The 15,231-nt window shown below is 39.5% G+C and overlaps 1 protein-coding gene across 1 annotated transcript; it reads right to left on the reverse strand.

Annotated features, from left to right (window-relative positions):
- Positions 1-562: 562 nt before the first annotated feature.
- On the reverse strand, positions 563-12,408 carry trmt10a (tRNA methyltransferase 10A). The gene is made up of 7 exons (XM_038268456.1): positions 12,125-12,408; positions 10,633-10,801; positions 10,488-10,559; positions 10,336-10,410; positions 6,691-6,840; positions 5,795-5,900; positions 563-1,035 (listed from the first exon to the last, which is right to left on the reverse strand). The coding sequence occupies exons 1-7, from the start codon at positions 12,268-12,270 to the stop codon at positions 842-844; spliced, it is 912 nt and encodes a 303-aa protein (XP_038124384.1). The 5' UTR covers positions 12,271-12,408; the 3' UTR covers positions 563-841.
- Between the last annotated feature and the right edge of the window lie 2,823 nt (positions 12,409-15,231).

Genomic DNA, 15,231 nt, shown 5'->3' on the forward strand with positions numbered 1-15,231 from the left:
AAAAAAAAAAAAAAGGGGGCTTTGAGAAGTTTGATTTTAATGTCACTTTTCTCTTGCTTAGTCCTTGTCAGGATGATTTAAATGTTTTATTTTTTTACATATACACCTTTAAATCCTTATATTCATAATGTTCATACATATTTTGTATAAATAAAAAAGTTCCAACTCTGTTGAAAAGTACACATGCCAGTAAGATGTGTATATGTTCAATAACTTTTTTTTTTACTTTTATCTTATTATTTCTTTTATTTATCATTATTTGTATTTTTATTCCTGGTTTTGTTTTTGAAAAACTGAAAGAAAAAAAAAATGTAATCACATGTAGCTCTAATTTTTATACCTATATCTGTTTAGTTATTTTTTTAATCGTATCTGAAATACATTATTTTACAGTAATTTTACCACGTAGCACTACAGCAATGTCTGTTAAACAAATATCCATATAATATGATATATACGAGGGTCAAAACTGTAGCCATGACTAAATAAAAAAAATAAAATACCAAAACAGTCTCACTTGTAGTGAAGCAGATTTATAATCCAATCCTTTGAGATTTAAAGCTTAAACCAGCAAACAGGTATGCAGTTTATTATTATTCAGGCTTTACGCATTTTTTCATCTTCTTCAAATCATTTAGGCACAAATCCGACTTTTTAGTCCAAAGAGCAACGATGGTAAAGAAAATGAGCCTGAAGAACAAAAATAAAAACTTCATTCCTTCCATAACCTGCAGCAAAATTAAACATTTCAATAAATATCCAGTAAAACAAAACGTCTGAAAACGAGAAACAAAAACAGATGTTGGAACTCTGCGGGGAGGCGCCATTTAGTCCCACATGTTTAGTCTCTGATTTCTGTTTGCTCTGCAGCGTCCGAGTCCGAAGTGGAGCCTTCCTCCTCCTCCTCCTCGTTGTTTTCCTGAGGGGCGCCTCCATCCTGGCTGACGGCCACGGCTCCTTTTCTCTGAGGGAGGATGGAGAAGAAGGCCTCCTGCCAGCCGCCCTTCTCAAGATACGCCAGGATGATCTCAAAAACTGTAGAAACGAGAACGTCCGTAAAAAACAAACCCGGATCCTTTGGACTCCAGACACCCGGAAAAGTTCACTTCCAGTCAAATTCTTATTTCTGAGGGAGTCAAAATCGCTTCAATGTGTTCATTTCTTTAAATGTACTTAGTGGAAATAATAAAATATTTTTTATCACATTGACTCCTTAAAGATCAACTAGAAAACACTTACAGTTATAAATTTGATAATATGTACAAAAAAATACATCACAAGTGAAAAAATGTCCAACATTTTTGTTGTTTATAGCATAAAATAATTCACTAAGATAACAGACGACCCAAAATTCCTCATTTGGTCACGTGACCCACTGAGGGATGCCGTGACGTCACTTTAGTCAGGAAGTAGTCATTTTACACAGCGAGTCAATATTAAAGGGAAGATTAGACTTCCTGCACACATCAAATGTCGCTTGGGTCTGCTGGATGCTTCTGCACCGTCGATCTGGAATTTCTAGGGACAGCAGTTTCCCGCCAAAGCACTAGGGGGAGCCGATTAAAGAACTTGTGAGAACTTAAGCAGATGGTCACAAGAACTTTGGCGGCGCTGGCGGGAGTTTTTATCTTTCAAAACAACAATGGTGCATCTCCAAGACATCAGGGTCATGGAGATCTAGAGTTGCTAGACATCGAAGAGGAACAGGTTCTGTTTATGGAGTTCGCAAAAAGACCGATTAACCTTTCGTCGTAGTTGTCCGTTGTAGTTGTTCCGCGGGTTTTAAAAATGGCGCGCCTTGAATCTAGAAGGACGACCACACAGACAGCCGGAAAGGCATACAAAGGACCAATCACAGCTGCTTTTTGTCTGCGCTAATCCGCTTGAGGTCTTCGCGGGTTTGCGATGGTCCGACGCAAACCCTCGTCGGACACGATTTGACGGTGGCAGAAGCTATGCATCAGAAACATAAATTTGCCTTTATTTACCTTTGTGACAGAGTGTTTATCCTTTAAGCCCAGAGGTTCTTAGGAGCAAATCTGCCTGAAATTACACGTGAATTAAAGCAAGTCCAGCTTAGCCTCGTGGGACCATCCTGATCTCGCGAGCTTTCAAGATTTCACTCGCTAATCAGTCTGGAGACTCTCCGTTAAAGAAAATTTGGAGCCGTTCACCAAACGAACGTCCAATCAGCGTTGGCTTTGAGGCGGGTTGAGGTGTGACGCAACGAGAAGCGCAACAGTTCAGTCTAAAGAACATGGCGGCTTCAGCCAATGAAACTAACGTTAGCGTGGCTATCGAGCAAGTTTTATCGGAATTACAGAGTATTTCTTCACTGAAAGAAGAGCAAAACACTGCTCTGGAGGCTTTTCTCAGAGGAAAAGATGTGTTTGCTCTTCTCCCGACTGGTTTCGGCAAGAGTAGCCTGGCTTGTGGTTGTGTTTTCGTCGTCGCTCTGTTAGTACGTCATATGCTTCGTTGATCTGATTGGTTTATTTGGCCCGTCTATCACCAACATAGGCCAATCAGCTAACCAGTATTTTCGCCCCTTCCCAAAATTACTTCAACGGAAGGTTTCCAGATGGATATGCGGAGCAAATCCATCTGGTGGAGTCAGGTTAAGTCCAGCTCCCAAACTATAAATGTGAAACACAATTGTTTGCATTTGTTTGACAGAAAAAAATCGAGGAATATTTTAAATGTCACCAGGTCTGATTTATAGGTGATTAAACAAAGAGTCTTGCAAAGATTTTTTTTTCCTAATAAACTCAGCAAAACACCATGAAAGCCCATTTGAAACTCTGGATGAACCCTCAGACTTTATAGATCCACATCTTGACTATAAGTCAAGCAAATTTGAACTGAAGTTGAAGCATGTTTGTTCCACAAAGGTTTTAGTGGGCAGTGTGCTAGGAGGAAATGTGCGCCAAATGTGGCCAAATTATGTAAAAATGCATTTTTTCCACTCATAAAAGGGAATCTGGTCAGACTTATATTAATGGAGACCTTCTGCATAAGGCAAAGCCTTTGCTCCTACGATTTAGTCGTTGTTTCATTGAAATTTACCAATAATATCAACCAACTCAATATAATACAAGAACAACAGAGCAAGCTTATGTAACACATGTCAATTGCATCACCTGAAATAGTTGCACAATGACCTCTGACCCCTCCTTGGAAAGGTCGGAGCCTCTAGTTTCCAATGATGGTTTCAATTAAGGGGCGGGGCTAAAAATGAATACCTGCATTGCATTAGGTGCAGTCAGGTAGAATTTCAAATCCCATTTTATTTGTTTACACAGGTATAAAAAAAAACGTAGTTAAGAAAAAATAATTTTGAAACATCTTTTAGAAAATTTAAAGCCCCATTTTGAAAGGCATGTGGATGAAACACCATGTGACTGTGTTTTGGCCATTTCTATAAATAGATAAACAGCTGCTATCAGATGGCACCGCTACCAGGCCCGCCAGGCTCAAGGAGATGATAAAAAGTTCAAGATTCTGTGTTGAAAATGTAGTAAAATGAAACGTTTCATTTAAAGTTGTAGAGAAACCATATTTAAATGTCAAATTATTCTGGCCTAAATATGTATATAAACGTTCTCTTTATCAGACGATATTGTCCCAAAATTTAGAAAATTTCTATTTTTAAAAAATTCCTGTGTTTTTTTTGGTTATCTTCTGCAGGCCAGTTAGTTCTACATCAGCCTGAACACCTAAATTCATCCAATCATATATCAACGGTCATCTGTCAATCAATTGTTTTCGGTCATAGCATCTTGATTCATATGTCGCAGCCAGTGTTGGGCAAGCTACTTGTCCAGTGTAGTGAGCTAAGCTATCAGCTACTCAACAATAAATTAAGCTTCACTACACAACAGCTACCACCTAAAGAATTATAGCAAGCTAAGTTACACTAATGTGTTCAAAGTAGCTTAACTACATCAGAAGCTACTTAACGTTGTACCAACCTAATGTCAATTCAAAATGAGTCTGACACACTAGTTAAAATATTTATTAAAGATCAGCCAATGACATATCACAGTGTAAACATTGCTTTATGATCAGCATATTAAAATAAATACTAAAGTAATTACTAGTAGACAAACTAGTAAACAATCTGCTGTTATTAGAACCAAATTAAAGGTACTGTGTAATGTTCTACACATCGAGACATGGCTATGAGTTTGCATTCAATGGACATCTCTAGGGAAAACAAAACCCTACAAAAGACCTCAATTAAAGAGTTGATTCAAGTAACAAACAAAACTGTTTACAAAAGAAGGTGAAAAAATAAAGAAGCTAATTAAGAGATACATATATATATGTCTCACCATTTAATTTAATTTCTACCTACATATTTATTCATTGTATTTTTGGAGGCAATTAATTGAATGCTTATTTATTTATGTATTTATTTTATATACGGTAGAGCTGTTCCTCCATAAATAAAAACATCTTGTCTGTGCAAAGCCTAAAAACAGATTTATGTACACATCCTGTCAGGTAAACTAGGCCATGAAAACACAATATGGAAGTTTCACTACTGCTCTCTAATTTGAGTATCTTAGTGGCACATAGATATGGGAGAATTATCCTGCCATAATGCAAGAGCACATCATTTCAATTTGAGAAAAGAATTTCATCTTCTTGCTCTCAAAACTTATAATGCTCACACTCAAAACATGCGCTCTCTCTCAAATATTTTCTCTTCTCTCTTTGTTTCTTCTCTCAGATTTAATGCTTCTTGCACAGATATTTTCTCCTCTCGCTTGCCTCCTTTTCTTCGCGCACAAACCGCGCTCTGTTACGCTCGCAAACCCGAAGGCTCTGCTTGCGGATTTGTTTTGCTCTCTCAGACTGCAGTTGGATCGTTGCCTAGCAACCTTTCCAGCCAATAGAACGACAGCCTCGGAAAGGGTGCGCTTGTTTAACTCTACTGAGTGTGCCTCCGCTACTACGCCACTTATAAGAGCGTCAGCTGAAACTGCTATTTACAGTAGCTTGTGGCTGATTGTTGTTTCAAAATAGAAAACCTGGTTTCATTTCTAAGTTTTGCCCTGGATTTTGTAGCGTTTGTGGACGCTGCGTCGCTACTTGATCAAAACAATAACGTCGCTACAGGAAAGTTTTTTGATAAATAAAGCAGCGACGCTACGGTGAAGCTACTGGAAAATGTAGTTAAACTAATAGCTTCGCTACATGTAGCGGCGCTACTGCCCATCACTGGTCGCAGCTAATATACGCAACGGTTGAAATCAGAATCCTTTCCTTTCCCACTGAGTTGCGTCCCAGTGTTCACGGGGATGGACGTCTGTGTCTTCGGCAGGCGTAGAGCTAACAGAACTGGCAGCGTTGCGAGGCAAGGGCTCAAACATGTACGGCTGGAAGCCTTCTACACCAAACCAAGCTTCTGCCGCCCTGGCGTCCTCTTCCACAACATCTTCGTCCCCGCTTTCCTCCTCTAAATAAAAAATGGATGACGGAGGAGACTCATCCACGACCTCCGACACTAAACTCTCCTCCTCTTACATGTTTCTGCTGTCCATAGCGTTCCTTGACAGCGTCGTTTCTAAGTCACCAATTTAGTGCTACTTGGTCCCAATGGAATTTCCCATTGGGAACCTGCTAGCACTAAGTTGCTAACTGGTTAGCAAGATGCTACCGAGAAACCGGCCACAACCAAACATGCTTGTGAATCTTCCACCACAACAATCCAGCCCCCTTAATAAACGACCAATCACATTCACTTTATTCACTCGTGTAAAGTTGTGCACCACTCTGCATTTCTCACCGTGGTTTATAGCCAGAACCTTCCGGCTGTTCATCCTGACAAAGCTGCTGAGAGGAAGTTGCGCGTGTTCGATCCCAAGCTCCTTGGCCCGCTCGTAAGTGATGCCCTGAAACACAAATCAAAGCTGCGTCCAACAGAGCAGACTTTATTCTTGTGACTTTATTATAAGAATAAAGTCACAAGAATAAAGTCGTAACACTACGAGAATAAAGTAACATTATGAGAATAAAGTCGTAAAATTACGAGAATAAAGTCACAAGAATAAAGTCGTAACACTACGAGAATAAAGTAACATTACGAGAATAAAGTCGTAAAATTACGAGAATAAAGTCACAAGAATAAAGTCGTAACACTACGAGAATAAAGTAAGATTACGAGAATAAAGTCGTAAAATTACGAGAAAAAAGTCACAAGTACAAAGTCGTAACACTACGAGAATAAAGTCGTAAAATTACGAGAATAAAGTAACATTACGAGAATAAAGTCGTAAAATTACGAGAATAAAGTCACAAGAATAAAGTCGTAACACTACGAGAATAAAGTAACATTACAAGAATAAAGTCGTAAAATTACGAGAATAAAGTCACAAGAATAAAGTCGTAACACTACGAGAATAAAGTAACATTACGAGAATAAAGTCGTAAAATTACAAGAATAAAGTCACAAGAATAAAGTCGTAACACTACGAGAATAAAGTAAGATTACGAGAATAAAGTCGTAAAATTACGAGAAAAAAGTCACAAGTACAAAGTCGTAACACTACGAGAATAAAGTCGTAAAATTGCGAGAATAAAGTAACATTACGAGAATAAAGTCGTAAGATTACGAGAATAAGTTCGTAAAATTACGAGAATAAAGCCGATGTGCTGGCGGCGGCAGCAGGAGGCGGGGCGCACCTTGTGGTGGTTGTGATCCACCAGGCCTCCGATCACGTAGGCCTTGCTTTGGTCCAGCTCCTCCAGCACGTTGGGGGAGTCAGAGGTCAGGTACACCAGCTCACCTTTAGCCACCACTTCGCTGTAGTGTTCCGCTTTAAACGTAATGCCCTGAACCGCAGGTAGAACAGACACACAGGGAGGAAGAGATTCTGTCACCAAAACTAGACAGACTATAAAAAAGTTGAATTGCTCTAAAATTTGGTCTGAAATAAACTTTTTTTTTTTTTTATCGAGATGCCGCAGCAACTAGAGGGGGAGGGGTCAGCTGCTGTGTGTGTTAGTGGAGTAAAGACCCGATATGGAGTGAAATTTGTTCCATTATTGTTTCAAGTGAAAAAACATATTTTAGAAATGGAAATAATTTTTAAAAAATGCAATATATAAATAAAATAGTTACTTTGTTGTTTTCTTAGATTTTAATTTTCAAATTCTTTTTTTTTTAAAGATATTTGATTGATTTCATTTCGTGTTTTACAGATCCCAGTCCCTTGACCTTTATCCAAAAACAAAAACGGAACTCCTGATCAATGACAATGCTATTGCTAACGTCCAGCGAACCAATAGAAATACGTCTCTGAAGGAAAGCCCCGCCCCCAGAAGGGAAGAGAATGTGATCTGGAAAACACAATTTGAAAAGAAGGCAAGTATGAAAAAGAGAGATTTCAAAAAATAACATTTGAAATGAAAATATAAAACTATAAAAGTAATTGCTTGCATTTTTTTTTTCTTTAGCCATATACAAAACATGTTCTTCACTTAAAAAAAATAATGAAACAAAATTAACTCCATAATTTTAAGCCCTAAAAAGCCAAACTGGCCCCATGGTTTGCACAACACAGTAAAGTAGTTAGGTCTCTATTTCTGGTGGTAGGGTAAAAGGAGACACTTCAACGTTTTTTTGTTTTCTTCATATCGAAAATAAAAGCTGTGCTATCACCATGGCAACAGCAGGTCTTAAGGCGTATTAAAGACTTTGCATTTCAAGAAATGCCGTTGGCTGATCAATTGGAACTGTTCTAATATTTTATCTTCAGCTTATTTCTGGTTCATTAAAATTGTTTAAATATCGAAGAGAAGAAAACTTAAACATAGAACGGACCGGTAAATGCATTTTAAATCTTAAAAAAATAAATAAATAAATAAATTTAAAAAAAAGCCACGCATTCAGATCAAGTAAAGAACACCAGTTCCTGCTCCCTCTATCTGCTATCCATTGTCAATGTCTTGCTTGATTAGACAAAAACGGAACCAGCAGAACATTTACGACTATGAACGGTAGTTGGGAGATACCAAGTTGTGATGAGAGTCCTGAGGTATTTAAGAAGGACTTATATATAAAACGAAATTGATAATTGAAGCATTAAATGAATGAATGCAACAGTTGATTATTTATCTATTACGTGCTTCAGATATGAAACATGTACAACAAACTCTAAAATGCACTTAGACAATTAAATGTCCTATCAAACAATAAAAAAATACAACAAACTGAATGTTATTTGGGAAAAAATAAGATTAATTTAAACACATTTAAAGAAGTCATCATCAAACTTTTTTTTCTTTAAACCTCCCTTCAGGATGGTGACACAGCTACACAGAACCAAACCAGATGAAGCTAATATGACAAGCATAAACAGTTAGAAAGACATAAGTTAAGAAATTAAATTAACCAAAAACTTAAAATTGGAAACTAAAAATTTAATGAAACAGAGTGATTGAGAGATGCCTTGAGAGTTTTTCCTCTCCACTGTCGCTACAAGCATGCTCAGTGTGAGGAATTGCTGAAGAGTCAATGAGTCGATGCAATCAGCTGGTTTTTTTCTCAGATAAAAAAAACTTTGAATCAATCTGACTGGATGATCTGGTGTCTGTAAAGGGCCTAGAGATGACATTGATCGCAACGAAAATTTATGAATTAATTGTTTTACTGATTAACGCGAAATTCATTATATCACCACAAACGTATTAGCTTTAGGTACAAATAATGATCCATTGATCATTCCTTGCTGACCGGACTTTTCCTTTAAATCATCATACATATAAAAAAAACGGTTATGAAAATTGGTGTTAATAATTTTATTTTTTTTTTATCCTTAAAGTGAATAGACATAATTTCAAAGGAAAAAGACAAAAAAGACAAAGGAAATATACAAGTAAAATACCAGCTTATAACTATTTTATTTAACTTATAATTAATAATACTAGTGATGCACGATATTGGGATTTTGGCCGATATCCGATATGTCGATATTTTAAACCTCATGTAACCGATATCGATACCGATGTTAAAGCTGGACAAAAATAAGTAGTCATTGAAAATAGCAGTTTTGTTATCCATCTCTGACACTTTGAAAAATAATATACTCAAATATATTTTCATATGCTGATATCAAATAGATTTTTAAAAACGCGGTATCGATCTATTTTACTTTCAAAATCTGGTGAAATGTCATCGTTCTGTTACAAACTCTCGTGATATTTTGCAAATTCTTGTGAGATTTTGTTAGTAAAATAGATCGATACCGCGTCAATATATCAACATATAAAAATATGGCAACATTTCGTGAATTTTCGGGGGATTTCGTAGCATAACGATGACATATAGCAATATTTTTTTAGTAAAAGAGATTGATATGGTGTTTTTAAATGGCAATATATCAGCATATGAAGATATTGGGATATTTTAATGGATCAATATTTTTTCCCTCGTCTTTAGAAGTTTTTAAGTCTGTAAAAACGAAGTTTTTGAGGAAGAAGAAGAAGTAGTTTTTTTTTTTTTTTTTTTAGACTTTAGAAACTCAGAAGCGGATCAAATATCGGGTTAAATATCGGTGGGGTGGCCGATGTCCGATATTCAGTTTTAAGGCCGATACCGATAGGGGGCCGATTATATCGTGCATCCCTAAATAATATGTATTTTATGGGGCAGCAAATTGTGCATTGTTATTTTTGGCGTCACGGGTTTGAATGTTTGGGAACTCCAGGGTTAGACCGATGTCAAAACAATAGTTATCCGCCTTAAAAAAAGTTTAAATTACTTTTAAGAGTTCTGTGTTAAAAAAAAAAGAAGAGAAGAGCTGATGATCTGTGATACAGGAAAGACCCCCGTCACATATGTATTTTTTCAGTTTTGGGCGTATTCATAACGAATCTAGAACTTTTGTCTTATGAACGGAAACACGTTCATTGTCGTCTGTAATAAGTCAGATACATTGATATGTGTTGGAGAGAAGTTCTTGATAAGTTAAGCACAAGTTACTCAGAGGTTTTGGATAAGCTAGACGCCACAACTTATGAGTAACTTACACTTAACATATGTAAACCGTCAGATAACTGACCTTTAACTTATGCCCTACGTATGAACATACGCTGGCATACGTCGAGAAATTTGGAGCTTTTTGAGCACGTATCTCTAGGTATTCCGGGATGCTTCAGCGTGCTCCTAATTTATACAAAATGTCCCCACAACTTATCCAACGTATGCAAGCGTTTTTGCCAGATTTTTCCAACGTCTGGCTAAATCTTCAAGGTGTGACAGAGGCTTAAGCCTGAGAATAACAACATCAGCAATCTCCTCTTTAAATGCCTTCCGGCTGCAGGTACCTTCCAGTTCACCCATCCTTTGTCCTTGTCATCAAAGCTCTGCTTCAGCTGCCCTCCCAGGCTCGTCACATAAAACTGCAGAAAGACAAAAAAAGTTGAGGTTTCACACCTGGACAGAACCCGAGACGCCTGACGCGGACATAAAGGCCGACCTGAACAGGATGCGAGGCTCGTCTGTTCACGGCGTAGCAGCGCTGGATCTGTTTGTGGAGCTTCCAAACGTCCTGCAGACACAGCGACGGTCAGTGTGCCTCACCTGCATCCATGGAAACTACAATGGCTTTAAAACCCGCTGACCTTGATGAGCATGAGGTCATCGAAGCTGCAGTCCACCACCAGCCTCAGAGAGCTGGGCGTCACGTCTCTACGTGGGCGTTTCCGGGGCCCCGGGCCGTCTCCTCTGTTCTCCTGCTGGATGTTCTGCCGTTGCTGTTTGCGCTGCTGCTTCCTCTCCTTTCTTCTCTGTCTGAAAACAAAAGGAGATGATGTCAGAGGTGCAGATGGTCTTCCTTCTCATTACAAACAGAAGCTGGATCCGAATATATGGTCTGCATCGTCTAAATGCCAGATTCAAAGGCTAATTACACCATATTGCGGCGCCAAGGTCTGTTTAGATTCCAAGACTCATCGTAATGCATGTATAGTTAATACAACTACTTCTTATTTGTACACATTATGTTTTAGATAAAAATCCTTTCTCTTAAATGCCATCAGAATGCTTATAATTCAGTGTCCACCATATTGGATCAGTCAATTTGCTGCACATGTTCAGAAAGGTCCAAACAGACAGCAGCAAACCATTTTAAAACAAACCATGCAAAGAGCAGTGTTGCTAACTTAGCGCTTTAGTCGCTATATTTAGCCACTTTTCAGACCCCTCTAGCACTTTGATTTCTAAAAAGCTCCTAGCGCCAAATCTAGCGACTTTTTTCTGCTACTGGAGACTTTGGAGACAACATCTAAAAGCAGCGAACTCTGCTCTCCAGAGCGAGTAGATTGGTAACCCCGCCTCCTGCTCTCCTCTATCTTGTCTGCTGTCATGATTCATGCAGCTATTATTTCATCCAAATGAAAAATGGAGAACAGATAAGCAGATCATGGCTTGTCTACAGTGAAAAGAAGGACTGGGTTATTTACTTTGGCCTTTTTGGAAACACAGGAAGGAGCAATCAGCTAAGTGAGCTTAGTGCTTGGAAAAAATCTTTCATTCCTTTAGAGACAGCATGAAAAGTCAGCTGAGTACAAAACATAGAGAGGAAAACAAGAAGAGAGGGACACAACCTAGAACAGATAATGGATGTCTATTCTATTAACATTTCTCTATTCAGAGGGCCCCCTGCCTGTCTTTGCCTAGGGCCCCAAATTTCCTAAATCCGCCGCTGGTAGTGACATGCAATCACTGACTATTTCATGCATTCAGCAGCAGCCCCTCAATGTTTTAGGCTTTTTCTTTTTAATCGAGCCGCTTGTAAAGTTTGACATCATGGAGTCATTTTTATAAAGTAAACACAGTAAGAAAAATGGATCGACCCAATTTGATGAGCAGCACAAAGTAGGGATTGATTAAACTGATGCTGAAATAATCAGCACCGAATTTAGCCTTAAGAAACCTGCATCCACTTCTGAGAAGAACTTTAAAGAAAACACAAAATCAAAGATTAAGAGAAAAGAAGAGATAAGGTAACTCGTGAATGACTTTGGGGGACCGCAGACAATCAGGGGCCATAAAAGGCCTTCGGGTCTCACTTTGGGCCCCCTGCATTACCAGCTATGACAGATCGATGCTTACTTTCGCAGCTCCCTCTCCTCCTCCCATTTCTGCTGCTTCAGCAGCTTCTTCATCTGCCTCTTGGACAGGCTCTGCTCCTCAGTGCCGCTCCGGTTCTCGCTCCTTTCCCCGGAGGAGGCTGAAGCTTCCCCGCCAGCATCAGCCATCTGGGCCCGCTAGCCGCTCCCTGCGGTGGCCGCTAAAACAACAAACAAAATAACGTTCAAATCTCCACTAAATTAACGGAAAACTCTCCGCAAGCCTCACATGTTTTGGGCGCATGTGTGACGTCAGTAAGTGGCGACAGATGATGCCTTCAATAGCGTCTGAATTAACAGTGTTCAAATCAAAAACCGCTATAACTCAACCCTATGGAAGAGGAATAACACTAAATCACAAATCTATTTTAAAAAAGGAATGCTTTAACAAAGACATTATTTATGATACAGATTTATTGGATGATAACAGAGATATTTTAAATCATTCCGATTTTTTTATATATAATGTAAATTGTTCTCTAAGAGTACGAAAGAGTATTAGGGCCAGGTTAGAGTTTTTTTTATTTATTTTGAAAATAAAGTCGTAACATTACTAGAATAAAGTCATCATACAACTCGTTTCAAAAAGAAAGCTTGGAGCTCCGCCCAGTTTATGACCGGTGTAGGTACCAGATTGACTCGGGGGCCTGCGCCTTTTGATGACGTCACAATACATAATTGTTTTAACGTTTGCACAATTGCGCAAAACATTTTGATTGGTCTGGACAGCTTACTAAAGTAATTATAGCGGGGTGTAGGTTTTATTCGAAAGCGAGATTGCGGTTTGTAAACGGACAATTTTACGGAGAAATTCTCCATGGTCCCTGCGCCTTCCGATGACGTCATCGAATTCGCCATGGGCCTTGCGCCTCCCGATGACGTGACATTATGGCAACGCCACTCAAACAAACTACATTGAGCCCGCGGTCTGCATTTGTAATGACAATAAATTCAGGAGAATGAAGCTAAAGGGATACAAAAAATAAACTTGTAATATTACAAAACCAAAAATACTACGAATACAAAGTATATTCAGAGATTAAAGTCCCTCTGATACTGTTTAAGTGATTGAGAAACTACAGATTTGCCACATTTAAGATGGCGGACGCTCTGACGCATCTCAAAAGGCGCAGGCCCCCGAGTCAATCTGGCAGCCCGAGTCAATCTGGTACCTACACCGTCCCCAGGTTCACCACTAATCACATGGTGAAATTTGCAGACGACACCACGGTGGTGAACCTCATCAGAGACGACAACGACCTGGACTACAGAGAGGAGGTGGAGCAGCTGGTGGAGCAGAGATAACAGCCTGATCCTGAAGGTGGAGAAGACCAAGGAGATCATGGTGGACTTCAGGAAGAAGCGGCGTAACCACGCTTCACTGCTCATCAACAGCTCAGCTGTAGAGGTGGTCAGCAGCACCACATTCATCACAGACACCCTCACCTGGACTGGAAACACCACCTCACTGATCAAAAGGACCCAGAAGCGCTTGGACTTCCTGCTGAGGATGAGGAGAGCCCACCTGCCCCCCCTCCACCCCCCTTGAGGAGGCTTGGTCTGTAGAAGGCTTGGTTCGTAGGAGAGCAGACAGGCAGACTATGGGAATCCTGAGGAGCAACTTAGCAGACTGACTCTTGGTTCCTGAAGGGCTCAGCGTTCAGATGAGGAGATCTGTCTCCTTTTCTCAGTGTGAAGAGTGTTTTCCCTTCCAGAATAGAGACTGACATGGGAGTGGATTTTCACTCCCACTCTCACAGAAAAAAATTGTGTCCCGTCCCGATCCCGGGCCAGAGTAGAAATCTAAATCCTGTCCCGTCCCACTCCTGGTGAAATTACTCCCACTCCCATTCAGAATGACTCCCGCTCCTGCACCACTCCCATTCTTGTTGTCTTCAATAAGATTTCACTTTTTTCGAACTTTTTCGATGTCGAGTTCGCCACTAACTGTTGGTCCCTCCATTGTTGTTTTTGAGCGCGGGTGAAAAACTCAGAGCGGAAGCACTGTTGGTTTTTGGGTCATGTAGTTTTTTTAACTCGCATTATAGTGTAGGCTTCAAGGAAAAAAACTACAAAATGGCGGCGTCAGTACTGGATATTTTTTCTTTCTATTTTATTTTTTTTTTAGCATAGATCCTAGTTTTTTTTAGTTACTAATGGTTTGCTCCCGCTCCCGTCTGCTCCCGTTAATGTTTAATCCTGTACCGTCCCAATCACGTGATCGTTACTAATGCTGACTCCCATCCCACGGGAATCCCACGGGAATCTCGTGACCCGTGGGATTCCCGAAAAAATGTCAGTCTCTATTCCAGACTTGAAGGGCCAACTTATTCAGAGGATCTTGAAAATCCTGCCGAAGAATCAAAGACAAAAAAAAGGTTAGAACTGAAGAGCTCTGAAGACTCAAAGTTGACTCAGAAAACACAGAGGGGCTAGACTACCCAATACTGGCAAACACTCTGACGATGAAGTGAAGACAGTCTGCTCCTTAAATACTCCTCAGGGACTGATGGCCCAATAGGCTGCAGGTATGAGGTGAGAAGAACAGGAACAACCTCCAGACCAGCAGAAGACAATGGCACCATCTAGTGGGTGAACGGTGGAACTACAAAAGAGCATAAACAAGCCCCACAAACTGGAATCCGAACAGCACTACCTGGAGGCATAGGTCTAATTGCTTATGAATCAGAAGTGGAAGCAAATCATCAAACCAACAACGTCGTCTCATTTCCTGAAAGTTAAACTCAAGATTTTTTACAGAATCACACATAGGCTGCCGTGACTTATACTTATAAATCCTCTCCAGCTGTTGTGGTATTGAAGGATGGAATCAGTTTTAACACACGCCAGTCATCTTATGACGAGAAAACAGCTCTCGTTATCTTTAGGTAATGAGAAAATTAACCCGTTTTCTCCACAAAACCATCACGAAAAAGTATCTGAGAGACAAGGCCGCTCTGGGCTTCCGTACTTTTCCTTCTGTTTTTAAAGTAATGATTTATTTGTGTGTGAAAAGTCTGAAATTCATATTTTCTGAAATAAAAAAAGTGGAAAAACTTCAGTGGTGCATGACCATGTGCCGTGACAGAG

Source organism: Cyprinodon tularosa, unplaced genomic scaffold (assembly GCF_016077235.1).
Source record: "Cyprinodon tularosa strain WSP-4 unplaced genomic scaffold, ASM1607723v1 ctg70, whole genome shotgun sequence".
Classification (NCBI taxonomy): domain Eukaryota; kingdom Metazoa; phylum Chordata; class Actinopteri; order Cyprinodontiformes; family Cyprinodontidae; genus Cyprinodon; species Cyprinodon tularosa.